We start from the raw sequence: 15,875 nt of genomic DNA, 5'->3' as shown, positions 1-15,875 counted from the left end.
TATGAATTCACATGGACTCAAAGAACAGTGACTGTGTGTGTGTGTGGATGTAAGGTAGATGTTTTGTTCTCTTTTTGGACCTTGAGGATTGGAAATGGAAAGACGGACACAGATTACATTTTCTATTAAAACTTCCAAGACTATATATACGTGAGCCTCAGGGAGAGATCACACACTCTACTTATATGATCCAGCTGAAATAGAACAGCATTTATGGTTTCCTCAGTTATTATGCATTCATGTTATTTGCAAGGATTCATCTCCCCCTTAAGACTACCATAGCTTTGAGTGCAATACTTCAGTTCTTACAAGACTAAAATTCAGGAACCAAAAATGAATCCTGTGATTTTACAGGGAAGAAATAGTCTCTTAAATGGATGGTATGAAAAACAAATGATTCATGATGATACAGCGTGGACTTACACTTTTAGAATCTTAATGCTAATTATACTAATTAAAAACTACTGTTGAATCATTAATAAAAACATGAGCTTTGCTACAGGAAGGGAATATTTTCGTTCCCTTGCACTTGAGGGAAAAGGCAGGCAACAAGATGGAAATGAAAGATGATGATATATTTGACCACCACGACCGTCTTGTTAAAATCTTTTGAGGGTGAGACACGCCGTGTTCACGTGTATGACACGGAAAATGAAATAAAATAAATGGCAGACGACACTCACTCTGCAAGGCAAGAGAGAGCTTGGTGGCGCAAATTACATTCCCTTCAAATTAACCTTATGGTTTTCCTTTGGGAATTGTTGCTCTCCCCTTAAGAGTAGGCACAGCATTCAAAGACATGCTCTTACACTAATCAGTCTCTTATTACAAAGCACTGTGGAGTCCTTTCAAGTGCAAATTGTACTGTTACATATTCTCCTAAAATTTGTATCATCACCTTCATGCCAACCAACATTGTGCTCAAAACCTGACAATTCCCATATTTTCAGGTTTAAATGTCTTGTAAAAAACATTGCATGGGTGGAATTTCAGCTCCACCAGCCTCACATTCATTTCATCTGCATCCAGTTTGCAATCTGCACTTTTCACACAGGATATTTTCTCAGTTTCAGGCTTCGCATCACTGTGCAATTCATCCATCTGTCTTCTACTGCTTTATCCTCCACATGAGGGTCACGCGGGGCACTGTGCCAATCTCAGCTGATATAGGGGCGAAAGGCAGGGTCACACTGTTGGACAGCTCTCCAATCCATCAAGCATTGCATGTTTTTGGACTGTGGGAGGAAACAAGAGAACCTGGAATAAAAAAACACACTCGGGCAAGAACATGCAAACTCCATGCAGGAAAGCCCTTGTTCTGAACCCGGCTCTTCATTTCCATAAATATGATGAATGGTGTGTGTATTGTTTTCCTTCAGTCTGAAACTGAAGTCATTGCTGTTAAGAAAACAGTTGGAAAGCATATACCCCCCTCTCTCCTCAGTTACCCATTGCACGTTTATATATAGTAATTCCACCTTTATGTCTGCGCTCTCCTGTAAGGGCAGATCTCACTGTACTGGCGTGTTTCTCACGTGTATCTGTGAGCTCGCAAATGTCTGCTGAAGTCCACAGAGGACAGTGAACACTATAAGATGAGAGAGAACCCATGTGATGATGGGGGTGACATTAATTCGTCACCACTTTCCTGATTATTTGTCCCTCACTGGACCTACACTCCATCTGCTCCTCCTTCCCACCTGCTTCCATTAAGACAGTCACTAAACAGGTAATAGCTGTTTACTGTATGTCCAACCATTAGTCTGCATTCCTCACTGTTTTTGTCCTTCTCCGATTGTCTAATGGTCTTTCCTGTCCAACCTCCACTGAGACAGATTTTTACTCACTTACTTTTTTTTTTCTTAGCACATTGTGCTGAAAATCTTTATCAAAATAGACTTGACTAGACTATATAAAAAAATATTGACTAAGACAATCTGTTTCATTGTCTTTCAGATCTGTCTTTCAGGACTTTGCCAGTAAACTAACTTGTTCCCATCATTATGTTCTTCATATATAAGTGGATTATTTAATTAAATCTTATTATCTTGATTTTGCTAATGCAAAATTACAACAAAAAAAAAAGTATTTACTTAACAGCATGAGATGTTGTGGGCTGTGACTTTGTTTTTAATTGTTAACGTGAAGTGCAGTATTTGCGCCTACAGTTGCTGTAAATGTTAGTTTGCCGGCCTTGAACGTGACACTGAGCTCGTTAACTGAACATGCTCATAATTGGGGGCATATAAAAATAGGCATCTCCATTAAAAACCGTGTCACCAGGAGACACAACTGTTTATCCACTCGTTCACCTTCTACCGCTTTATCCTCCACATTAAGGTCATGCGGGGGCGCTGACTGCTAATTAAAAATGCAGTTGCAAAACAGTCAATAAATAAATAATTAGTACATATATATCATTAATTTTATTATATTGCATACAAATAGTCTTTTTTTTAAATCATGACTGAGATGTTTAAGAAAATTTACAGTTCTGTTCATCATTTTATAGGATCACTTTCCACTCAGTTACTGAGTGTCATTACAGTTCACACAGATTAGGACCCGAACGCAGGACAGAAGCACAGATGAGGGTTTATAACATTTTATATTGAGGATCAGAACGAAGGTCAGTGCACGGTTTAACTAGGCAGTGGTGTCAAATAACAAGAGACTAAAAAGAAAGGTCAGGTAACTTGGAACAAACAAACAGGCTGGCATACTGACACAAGACAACAAAAACAAGTAGAGTTGACATGATTCACAAGGTATACTGTCTGTTGTAAAACGAAACAGGGACTAATGTCCAGAACTGAAAATGAGAGTTGAATGCAAGAACTCTAATGAACAGGAAAAAAGTAGTCATAGGGACAGAGCTGAAAGCTGTTGAATGTGTGGTCTTATTTACAAAATTGAGACCAATCAAGCTCTTCTCCCATATTGACTTTCATTAATAAAATATAGTATCCTTGTCCAAACAGAGAGAAAATAACGAGAGCGACAGGGGGAGGGTCACTGCACTGTCCATCCGTGTGCTGATGCCATTAATGGTCATGCTGACAAACAAGAAAAACACAGCAATGGGCTAAAAAAACACACACACCACAGCCTTGGTGAGGCAGCCTTTCAAGGCTACAACAACAGCGTTTTAGCTCCTTCCCTCCTACATGAACACACTCACAAGCCTAAAACCTTCTGGAGGACAGGTTCATTTCTGCTCTTACATCAGTACCTTTTGTTCAGAGCTACAAAATGAATGAGGGGAAGAAAAAAAAAGACTAATCATCTCCTAAAAGGCATCTAAACAGGAAGGTTGTTTCTGCAGCTGGCAGCAAAGGTATGAGCAAAGTAAGGCTCTTACATGATTCTCCATTTGATCCAAGCTTTTACATTAATGGTGACCAATTCAACCGGAAGATGATATGTTCTGAGACCATGATGTAGATGATTATAAAGTCCTGCTGAATAATCTGATTACCTAAAAGCTGGAATAATGCAGGCAGAGGTGGACTCATGACATACTGGTGAAATGTAACAATAGCTCTGTCCATTACCATTGCTACTGTAATTCCGTGCAGCTCAGGCTAATTCATTATGGCTTTGATCGTCTTTCAGTGAGAGCTCACTCTTGAAGAATGGGTCTTCTATTGTTCTGTTGTCGTCGTGGCTCGCTCAAACGTCTGTTCCATTATGACATATGATCAATTTCGAGGGACAATTTAGATAGCTCTTGTCGTACTATATGTACAGCATGCAAGGTTTATTTTTGTAACCTGTGTTCTTCTATATGCACCGTGGAACACATGATCGTGACGGATGACCATGTAGCTTTACATGGCCGTCGTCGGTCCCTGTAAAGACAACTGACTGACCTTCAGTGCCGGATAGATGATGCAGAGGAGACACTGGGAGTGAAGGAGCTGCACAAAATGCTTCTTAAGAGAGGGTCTTGGTATCAGACGGGAGGAAACATGTAATCTAATGTATTTCCTGACGTGTTTAAAGGTCCACTGTATAAGATTGGGTTGCATTTATTTGGCAGAAAATGGAATGTAACACAATTATATTAATGGGATTTTACTACAGAATCATTACCTTTATTTTTCACATCAAAAGTAGGTATTCACTATTGGACCACCGTTGTTTTTAATGGGCAAACAAAACACCTATTGAATTTTAATGATAACTACTACCATATGGTTCTCCTGCGTGCTTGGAATGGAAGGGTTAGGTGAGATATTCAGCACCTTTAAAGCTTCTTTTTTTTATTATTATTATTCCACGGCTTTGTTGTATAATAGATTATTATGACGTTCTATTGTCCATTCTATTCTGTAGAGCAGATTCCTGCTACGTTTGACAGACCACTGCTACAGATGCTGTTTGATGAAAGGGTGGACCAGAGTGAAATAAGTTCATGGACTCTGATCATAAACTCATATCTACCTGGATTAGAACACTAAAAAAAATAATCAAATGAAATGAATATAATATTTTTACTCAAAATACATATGCAGTGAATTCAGCTTTTCTGACCCTTGTTTTCTGGAGTTGTTTGAAGTCAGTTTATGTAGTTTATGTATTTATCCTCTCACAGCTAAGACCATATTTTAAGTGTGTAATGAGAAGGGTGCAAGCGTTGCCATTTCCACTTTTATGGACGCAATTACCTTGACTTTGACTCTGACTTTGCTACGGAGAAGAAAAGAGGACATGAAAACAGCCCAGTGGAAACGAGGGAGTTTAGGCATGAGAACTCTGCGGGAAAAAATGGTTTCATTTATTTTATGTCACATTAGTGTGGCTGTGAAATAAGATGGATGGATAATGTGCAGGGAGATAATCGTTACTGGGGAGTAAAATCCTCCTGATATTTGGATGCAGTACTTCGACATCAACTCCATTCTTGTTCCACATGGCAGTGTCTCTGATTTGTACCCAAACTGAAAATGGTTTTTTTTCCTGTTAAATTCCAGCGGATGCCAACTTCCAATTTTGTGAACAATTCTTGCCCTTTATAGAACAGAACATTTCACAATAATTATAGTACCTGTACTTCAGTAGGAAATTGGCTCTGTGAAGGGCATTGTGAAAGTATTCTGAACTTGTCTCTCACGTTTTCAGACAGTTGTCATATAAACGGACTTCATCGCATTTGCCTTAAAGGTCCCATATTATGCAAAAATCAGCTTTTTAATAATTTAAATCCTTATATTTGGGACTCTGGAGGCCCTAGCAGTCGCCAACGTGTGAAAAAAGATGACTCACTCATATTTTTGTGGTCCTCCTCAGTCTAAGTACAGGAGATAAAACATGTGATGTTGACTTCCACACTCACTGGGACATCACAATGCACTAAATTCCTGGAATTGTTGTCTCATGGAGTGCCGCTTTGTCCGTAAAACACACGAGAGTGCTGGTGAGGGCAACGGCATCTGAAAACCGGAAGCCCGCGGAAAGATCTATTCTTGGCTCCACAGTGCAGCACAGAATTCTACACAAACTTCCAGAACTCAGAGGATTTATCTGTCCAGTGGATTCATCTTATATATGGCGGCAATGTGCCTGCTAGAGCCTGATCACGTTCCCAAATGCTAACTACTGTTAGCTCCCAGTAGCCTCTGTGGCTGATATCATTTCCTGTCCCTTAAAGGGGAAGTAAGTAGTTTATAGTGACATCTAGAGGAGAGGCTGAAATTTACAACAAAGACCTGCTGCTCTGCTCACCCCCTCCCTTCCCTGAGCGCTACGGTATTCGCAGCTGGTCAAATGTCGTCCTCGTTGTCTTTCTCCGTGTCAGCAGATGAGGTTAGTGAGGCGAGGGAGAGGGCGAGCTACCGTGGCCGTAGCAGACGAAGCGGAGAGAGAGGAGGCGGGACTTCCGCTACAAGTAAAGAGGCGCTTGTTTGTTCTCTCGCGTTTGTCCTTACAGGCTCCGGTAGAAACATGGCGTCTCGCTGCTAACAGTGGCTATGCAACCGCGGCCCGCGACCATGTTATTTTAAATGACTTTTTGAAACACTACGAAAATGAAACAAAGAATATTATACAGCGACTAGACAATGCAGGAGCACATAATATGTATACAAAAGTGGATTTTTGGTAATATAAACCCATAAATACTATATATTGTCCCTTTAAGTTTCATTTTACTTGTTCATTCACAGACATGTTCATCAGAACACCAGGGAACTATAATATGGGACCTTTAAGACATAGTCAAGCAGCACATGTAGATGCAAGTTTATTTTCTGTATATCACATACATGAATAACCTTATAAGAGAAGCCCGTACACAATTTAACATTTCTACAAAGCCTCAGAGCATAAAGCCAGCTCCTCAAAGAAATAGTTTGTCCAAGTTTGCTGTGAAACTACTTCATTGACCTGCACAGGAACCATTTACCGCTGAACTTTATTTAACAACTTTGGGGCAAAGTGAAGCCCCAAAGTCTGTTCACACAGCGTTAGTGTTGGACCTCGTTAAGGCTCTGGTTTAGTGATTCAATTGAAGCAAAGCCCCTCTGGCAGAAGTGAACTCCTGGTGGTAATGCTGAAACGTAAAGAGTCGACGCTGTTCCTGCATCATGAACATTTTTTCCCTTTCGCTTTAGCAGTTCACACGAGAGAGCTCTGCATGGTAAATGGTCAATTTTCAGTATATTGTACCCAATGCATACTGAACATAAACATGAAGATATAAATGCGATAAGAAAAGTGATAGTGATATAACAACAACAGTAGCTGCCAGGAATAATCTTCTCTTGAGAGACGTGAATCAATGTCACTCTGTCACTTAATCAATAATGTATCAGGTTTCTGCAGATTTTATCCCAAATGTTTAAGTGACATTGAAGCTTGACGATGTCTGAGTATCGACCGCGTGCGAGTACACACACGCTGGTTTTGCATGCTTTGTGTGGACACTCATAAGCATAAAGCATTCTCTAGCCCCTTACCCTCACAACAACACACACACACACACACACACACACACACACACACATTCTTGTATAGTGTATAATGCATTCCCCCTAACCCGAACTCATCTGAACTGTAACCACCACAACTTAAAGGTGCATTATGTAATAAATCTAAAGCAACTGGCCATAAATTCCTCACAGTCACAGAGACTCAGGAATAATGTTCATATAACAAACTGAACTCACCAACAAAAACAGTACAGCCAAAATATTTTCATTAAAACTAATATTTTGTTTTGGCATGTGGCGCCACCTACCGCGTCTACCAATCATTGCAGTCAGTAGAGTCTCAGCTGTCGAGCAACCATGGGTTGCCAGTTACGTCAGAAAACGAAACCTAAAAGACCTCGGTATTTTGAAGTTGAATGTAGTAACCGTTTTTGGCCACATTCTAACATATGGCACCTTTAACGCCTAACCCCGATCTTTACAATAACCCTAACCCTAACCTAAAACCAAGTCTAACCTTAGTCTTAACCCTAAACATTGCTTGTTAGGACCAGCCACAATGTCCTCATAAGGTCAAACTGCCTTCGCAAAGACAGGTGAGATAGAGGGAGATTTGTATTACTGTTCTTGTGTGGTATATTTCTTTCTGCTTAACTTGTTTCACGGAGCACCTATAGTTGTAAGAAGACTTGTTGACCTGTCACATTCTCGAGCTCCTTTATCGTGGCCTTTAACATCACCGCTAAATCCTTATCTTAACTCAATGCAGTCAAAAAGCTGCATAGTCCGCGAATACTAACGGCTGATTTACACAGCTGTCCTGAGGCCTCGCTGGTGCTATGGAATGTTTCCCTCCATCTCAGGAAGTCTGCTGACTTAAAGGAGCTCTTCGAGGTCTCAGTGCCTTGACCGAGTGATTATCCTAAACCTAACCACTCAATCTCAGTGCTTATTCCTCACTGCTTCTGTGTGGGACCCTAAAGTCAAAAGTTGAAAATCCTATTGGTGGAAATATACGACCGGGAAAAACAGGAACAAGAATAAACTCGAGTAATCACCGAGATAAGGATGTACATTTTTACAGCACAAGTCCAAATAACAGTGATAACACAACTGTAAGATTGCTTGCTAGATTAGACTGTCAAAATCCACTTGAAAAATAAGCCCTAACCTGAATAAACTGAGGTAATAATCCCAAAGACAAATTGAAATGTATATCCAAGTGATAGCACTAAAGTAATAGTGAGCATATTCTGGACTAAATATGACCCTGATGCCTTTAAAGCAAAGTTCACATTTGATGATTTCCAACCTGGCGATACAGTCTGCAATTTTGTTCAGCAACTTGCAGCAAATCACCAAATAACTGGCATGTGATTAGCTGTAAACAGTCACTCAGTGTGAAATATTCAAAGATTTAGTCTGAAGACTCGTCAGTGTTTTCCCACGATGTTGGAGAACCTGATTTCAGCATGCTGGAAATACTATGATCATACTTGATCCGAGTCTCAGAACACTCCAACCACCCCCATCCAATCAGAAACCATTTTACGGGGAGGAAGCCGGCTAAAAGTTGAACAGAAATAAACCCCTGGGTTCATCAGAGAGAAGAAATATTCATGGCAGAAATGATGAACAACACAACAGCTGCAATGAAAAATCAGCAGTTGGCCTGTGGAAATGAAACCGAGCTAAATCAGGTCTGGTTCTGTGCACTATTCCTGTGTCACTGAACTCACAGCGATCAGAATCAGAATCAGAAGGAATTATAAATCAAAAAAAAAAAAGTTTTGGGTTTCCACTCGGAATACGGAAAAAAAACACGTCAAGCCAGTCAGATTACGGCGGAGGATTTGGTATCGAGGTGATGTGGGAGAAGTAGAAGAGCCGTCGATGTGACGCGTGACAACTCCCAACTGCTTACTCAACAAATGTCAATCACTGCTCATAGATTAAAACATCATTAAATATTTATCTAGCAGCAGATGCTCAGGGATGGCAATGACTGGCGGTATTCCAAAATGGAACGCCGATTTATAAAATCCCATGGTGAATTTGACTTCTGCATTTAACCTGTCCTTATTAGACTAATAAGGACAGGTGGTGAACACACACACACACACACAAGCAAGGCACAAGGAGCAATGGGCAGCACTTTTGAACTAGCAAACCTCTAGAATAAGAAAGAAAAGAAGCAACTTGTTGACGAAAAATGTGAGAAAAAGTGATGAAAGAAATTCTTCACTGCTGCTGTATTGTTGTATTCATATCAGCGTAACCTGTGTCTCTGCTTTACGCCCACATACAGACTGACTTGTTTTCGTAACCTGTGGAATTGGTACTGCTGTTACTTCTCATCTTTCGTATAATCATCTCCATCTTTTTCCCCCCAGTGCGACTTCTATGCTACACCTGTTGTATTGTAGGTTGTAATTAAAACAGCACAGATAAGTAGAAATGAGTCATGTAAGAACTACGCTGACAGAGTTATTACACATGATTAAAGCTCATTTTCTAAGTGCTCGCTGTTTAATGGAAATCATTGGTTCATGCCCAGTACGCTGCTTGAATCTGGTCCAAATACTCCGATCATAACAGATTGATCGGCCTAAAGAACAGTGTGCAGAACACTGCAGGAAATCATCTGAAAGCTTGTGCTGCTCACAGCAGTGGCTTTAATTAATTAATTCATGTTTCACCTCAGTCTTATAAAAAGAAACCCCTGCCGTTTGTTGTTTCTCTGAAGCAAACTACTCCAGAGGAGAGAATCAGCATCTACACTGTCAGTGTCACACAAGCTACTTTTTATGTGCAGTTTCCTTCTATAACACATCTATAGAGAAGAAAAGAAAACACAAAGCAGTATAAATGGGATTTGATGTAAATGTATGTATGTATTATTAAAGGCTAATGCTTTTGGTTTAAGGGCGGGTTGGCAATTTTGTTTGATAGATAGGCCCTGGGTCCCCTTTGTCAGGATCCTCTAATCTCCTTATTTTTGATGTTCTTTTTGATGGAATTGGGAGAAATGAACTCTTACATTATATGTTTAACATAAGTGGAGGTGGATGCGAGTGCAGTGCAGAGTGTTTTTTGCACACTTCTGTATTCCCACACGGAACTGCTGTCTGCTACTGGAGCTGCTGTACTGTATGTTGGGGTTGCCTTTGAAAATTGTCAATAATATATAATATTTGATATAATACTGTCGACGTGAGAGTGAATGGTTGTTTGTGTCTATGTGGCTCTGTGATGGACTGGCGACCTGTCCACGGTCTTCAGTCAGCTGGGATTGACACCAACAAGATGGATGGATATTAATTTGAATTTCTCTCCTACTGAAAAAATATGCCAGGACTCTATAGTAGGAAGTAGTATATATACTCTATTTACAAGTATATAGTATTCACCGGCCCCGACAACATTTCAAGATGTTGAAAATCCGAGACTAAGAGTGCTTTTATTTTGAAATTGGTTCAGAAAGTGTTAGGGGTGGACAGATTTAGACAATTAAACTATTTTGCTGTAAACTGGCAAGTGTTTTATTCTCAGAAAAGCAATGAGGCTCAGGTCAATCAATCACACAAGGAAACAATAACAGAATGCGTTTCTAAAATTCAGTATCTATATATAATATATATCAATATTTAACACTGATATATTAATCTGATAATGTAAGTGCCCAAATGGAAAGCAAGGCACAGACATGCTGCTCACACACTCATTATGGCCCAGGATTTACTTACTGTGCAGCACTGGTACAACAATTCATTTAATTGAATATCTTCTTTTGTCCTTTTTGACTCCAGTTGTCCTCTTTTTTTGTCTGAGCCTGTAAAGAGACAGAAATAAGGAGACAGACTGAAAAGCTGCAGGGCTAATATTTCACGTATACATTTGTACTTTTATTCCAATTTCCTTTATTGTCGACTATTCTGAAAACACCAAGGTCACATTCCGACAAATTTGCTCAGCATGATTATCTCCATTTTCTTCGGGCCTGATGCGCTGATCACAAAGTACTTTTTTTAAATTTGTTTTTACACAAGACTAGTGGAAAAAATATCCACTTAAAATGTGTTTCATAACCTATGAAGAGCGCCCATTTATCAGGCTGGAACTAAACTAGTTGAAGGCTAAGAATAAGTTTGGAAAACAAGACCTTGCAGAAAAGGTCGTATCACTCATCATTACGAAAATACATGTGTGCAATTGTTCTTCATGGATCCACCGTGTGAAATATTGAAATATCAATATTGAATTCATTCAACAGACGCAGGATTACCTGAAGCCTCTTATATTAATACAATAATGTTGTTGTTGTGTTTTCACAGGTAAAGCATCAATCACTGAAGTGGACAAGACCGGATCGAACCAATTCAAAAGATCAGCACTTTAAACTGCTGCAATCCAAACCCCCCCCACTCGCTGTCTGACAGAAACCATTTTGAAAATTAATTTCTCTTGTGAATAAACAGGAGAAGCAGACACCGTCACATGACTGGAGACCGTGACTGAGCTGTAGCGGGCGACGAGAAACAGGGAAACTTTTCTTTTTCCTGGAATTTGAGATTCCACAAGAGGAGAAAGTCACAGTGCCATCAGCTGAGAACTTCACCACCAGTTCGTGTCCAGCATGAACGTCTGCTGTTCATTGCTTGTTGTTGCACTGGAGCACACTAGAGGCGGTGTTAAATTTGGATTATTTTTCAGTCCTTTGACTAACACACTCATTAGTTTCAGTCAGTGAGAGTTTAGCAGCTGCTTTGATTTTTGTTATTTTGTTCTGTAATGTGAGGCTGAGGCTTTTTGTTTGACAAAAAAAAAACAGGAAACGTTTGAGCAAAAAAAAAATCATTTGTATAGACATATATATTTTATATCTATTATTAGATGCAGATCTCTAAGTTGTACAGATCAGACCAAAGTAGTACATAACTTGAATTTCTTCTATCTATCTATCTATCTATCTATCTATCTATCTATCTATCTATCTATCTATCTATCTATCTATCTATCTATCTATCTATCTATCTATCTATCTATCTATCTATCTATCTATCTATCTGAAAATAAAAGAAAGTCAACTACAACCAAGTAAACATCCTTTCCTCACAATACATCCATTTATTGACAAAAGTACATTTTTATTTGTTTTTCCCCCCCATTTGTTTTTGTTCAAAAAGGAATCATACTCCCTTATTTCCTGGTTTTCATTGGCAAACACTGAGTAGTAAGTTGCTGAATCTTGAGCATGGACTCAGTGACACGAGGATGAGGCGATAAAATCAAGTGTTTCCCAAACATCCTGAGAACCTCAGAGTACAAGAGGACACTTGGTGTCCAGTCACTTTTCATTTTTAATCAGCCGTTTAATCAGAACGATGAACAATACCTCAGTGGCCCACTCTGACTGCCCTGAAGTCAATGTCCCTGCCAGTCTCTTAAACGCCATCGGATTAATCAGCCTGGCTGAGAACTTCCTGGTGGTAGTGGCTGTCATACAGAACAGAAACCTTCACTCTCCCATGTACTGCTTCATCTGCAGTCTGGCAGCCTTCAACACCGTTGCCAGCCTCACCAAGACCTGCGAGACTCTCATGATTGCATTCGCAGACGGGGGAACGCTGGAGAAGACGGGCTCCTCTGAGACCAAGCTGGACGACATCATAGACTCCCTGATGTGCATGTCCTTTGTCGGCTCCATCTCCAGTTTCCTGGCTATTGCTGCAGACCGGTATGTTTGAAGGGATTGGATTTGCTCACGTTATTTAGATTTGTGGTTCTCAAACTGTGGTGAGCTTCCTGTGGTGGTACATGGAGGAAAATCAGAAATACTGATCTACCTGTATCTACCTCAAACTCTTACAAGATATAGGGCCAATTCCAATTCCTATCTTAACCCTCAATCATAACCCTCAAGCTCAACCCTTATCTTAACTGGCCTTCAAAACCAAGTGTTGAGGGTTATTTTGTCACTTAGAAATGGGACACCCCTTAAATGCAGATACGTCTTCAGACTGTGGGGGGCAGAATAACGCGAAAGCTGCGTCCAGTCTGTCAACTCCAAAAAAGAAGAAGAACACATTTACGTCACGATTATCTATTGCGATCCGTTTGTCAGTCAAGTTATTAGGTTGTCAGTTAGTTATAAGATGATACTCATACAAATACCACAACCACGGACATATTCAGCTGACAGTTACCACCACGGCTTATTGAAAAGTAAACAATAGCAAACAATCGCTTGTCCGCACCGGCCGGCTATTGACAAAAGATCGTAAAATAAAAATAAATGTTACGCAACAATGACGTCAGTAATCCATAATATGGGCCTAAACTAAGATAATACAATGGTTTTCATAATTGTTATATCTCTATTAACAAAGAAAATACTTAATTTGTAGCGTACTCGTTTCGCTGCTTTCTGCGCCATCTTTGTTATGTCAAAACACGCAATGCATTCTGGGTAGCCCTTGCTTCCAAGGGTGGTGTTGAAAAATCTCAATATTGAGGGCGATACAGCCCTTAAACTCGGCCCTCAACTTTATTTTTCTGAGAATCGGGACAGCACTTGCACTAGAGGGAGCGCACATTTTTGAGATTCAGGGTTAAAATTGAGGATTAAGCAAGGAATTGGAATTCACCCATAGACACTACATACATTTGTGTGAAGAACAAATCATACATATGTTTTCACCTCAGTCCACAAATTAACTCAATTTCAGTGGAACAACGAGACTAAAAGATATTTGTTTTGTTTCCAGTGTAAACAAGGGAGCGTATATTTGTTCACTGTGATTCTGTGACTGTGTTCTCTGCAGACTTTAGACCCCGATAATTAATCACCAGCTGCTTGTGTTTAAATTCAGAACATCAGGTCCCTCTCTCTGGGACTGACTCAGCAGATACGGTACTCGAACATTGGCGAGCTCGTATGCCTATAAGAGGCGGGCAGTTGTCAGTATAACAGTGGGTTGTCTTTTCTAACCAGAGGTCTGTTGGTTTAATGCCCAGCTCCTCTGGTCTGCATGCCAAATGACCGCGAGCAAGACACTCCTAATTGCTCCTGACACTGACACATAATCAGATCACCCACGGCATTAAAGCTGTGTTGTTGTTTTTTTTTAGTTGACCAAGTTTTGAAATAATGGAAAGCAACTGAAACTATAAAATCTATGGATATACTCTACCTCAGTGTGCTACATTAGAACCAGTTACAAGTCATGTTTGCCTTTATCAGTGTACATAGAGACAATTCAGTGCCTCTTCATACCTCTTTCATTGATACTAGAGTGAGGGTCCACGGCGGTCTGGCATTCCCTAACTGATCCCACATGCCGGCTCCGTCCTTCTACATTTCAGAATCTGCATTCTTACTCACACAAAAAAACGTACATGACATTCAGTTGCACTGGACATGTGTTTGTCAGTGTAAACAGGAAGCTGATCATCTCCTAGGCATTTGTTTGCTTCCTTTTTACTTCCTTTTAATTGAAGAAACAGTTATAGTGAAAAGTATGTGCAAGTATTCAGTAGACTGACGACAACGTGAGTTTACATAGTTTGCTATTTCTGCCTGTTCCAACTAAAACTAAAGTGAGGTATTTTTCAACTTCTCAGTTTTTGTGTCGTGTGAATGCAAGTCAAATCTGCAGTGAAAATGTCAAAAATAGTAATGTAATAGTATGGATGTAATCTCTAATCCACAGACCAAAGTATTGTCCTACCTGGACCATGCACACTTGTGGACCTCAGCAGTATGAATTGCTCTTTCCCAAATATGATTTGAGCAGGGAACTCAACTATAGTTGTTGTCATTTTCAGTTACATCACCATCTTCCACGCGCTGCGATATCACAACATCATGACAATGAGGCGCACCAGGGCCATTTTGGCTGTCATCTGGACAACGTGCGGGGTGTCAGCTGTGCTCATGGTGAGGTTCTTTGATTCCAAGTTCATCATGATCTGCTTTGTTATCTTCTTCGTCCTCTCCCTGGCGATTATCTGCTTCCTCTACGCCATCATGTTCATGCTGGCTCGCATCCACGCCCGCAAGATCGCAGCTTTGCCCACAACTGCCGGGAGGAAGTGTCGCTGGCGGGGGCGCAGCATGAGAGGCGCTCTGACTCTCACCATCCTGGTTGGGACGTTCATGGTGTGTTGGGCGCCTTTTTTCCTCCACCTCATCATCATCATGGTGTGCCCCACAAACCCGTACTGTGAGTGTTACCGATCGCTGTTCGAGCTGCACATGGTGCTGATAATGTGCCACGCCCTGATCGACCCAGCCATCTACGCCTTCCGCAGTGCAGAGCTCAGACAAACCTTCAAGAGGCTGCTGCTCTGTTCAAACTGGATGCAGTGCTCGTAGACAGCAGCCCAAACTGTTCACATTATATATTGATGAGTGATCAGATCTGTGTCCATAGTGACATTGTCTAGTCTAGTCTTACACATGGATTTCTATCGTTAAAGGCCACACCTTAGAAAAACAAGTAGTCTTAACACAAACTCACTCACCTTCTTCTGCTTTATCCTCCACATGAGGATCGCATTGTGGTGCCAATCCCAGCTAAAGGCGGGGTACACACTGGACAGGTCGCCAGTCCATCACATGGCCACACAGAGACAAACAACCATCCAATATAACACTTACGGTCAATTTAGAGTGTCACAGATCCAGGTCTGAGTGCTAGTGGTGCGTTACAGAGCCCAACAAAACCAGTAGGACGTGAGACTTATCCTACCTCCAACTACAAAAAGTGCACTGGATTACCTGTCGAAGTGGGACCTACTAGTGAAGTTGTGGCTGATCGGCCTACCCCCACTACGCCAAAATGAAGTCGGAGAATAATGGCGGCGCCCATGGAGTCACAAGAATAGGCTTTAAACTTTACTTTTCTGTGTGTAGAGTTGTTTTAGACACAGCAATTTTAT

At 40.6% G+C, this 15,875-nt stretch overlaps 1 protein-coding gene across 1 annotated transcript; it reads left to right on the top strand.

Annotated features, from left to right (window-relative positions):
* Positions 1-12,316: 12,316 nt before the first annotated feature.
* On the top strand, positions 12,317-15,309 carry mc2r (melanocortin 2 receptor; the record flags this gene model as incomplete). Its single annotated transcript, XM_083886990.1, has 2 exons — positions 12,317-12,669; positions 14,760-15,309. 2 exons carry the CDS (start codon positions 12,317-12,319, stop codon positions 15,307-15,309), a joined length of 903 nt encoding a protein of 300 aa, XP_083743116.1.
* Between the last annotated feature and the right edge of the window lie 566 nt (positions 15,310-15,875).

The sequence above is a fragment of the Microchirus variegatus genome (genome assembly GCF_963457635.1).
Source record: "Microchirus variegatus genome assembly, chromosome: 1".
Lineage (NCBI taxonomy): Eukaryota > Metazoa > Chordata > Actinopteri > Pleuronectiformes > Soleidae > Microchirus > Microchirus variegatus.
This window is presented reverse-complemented; position numbering and strand designations above follow the sequence as displayed.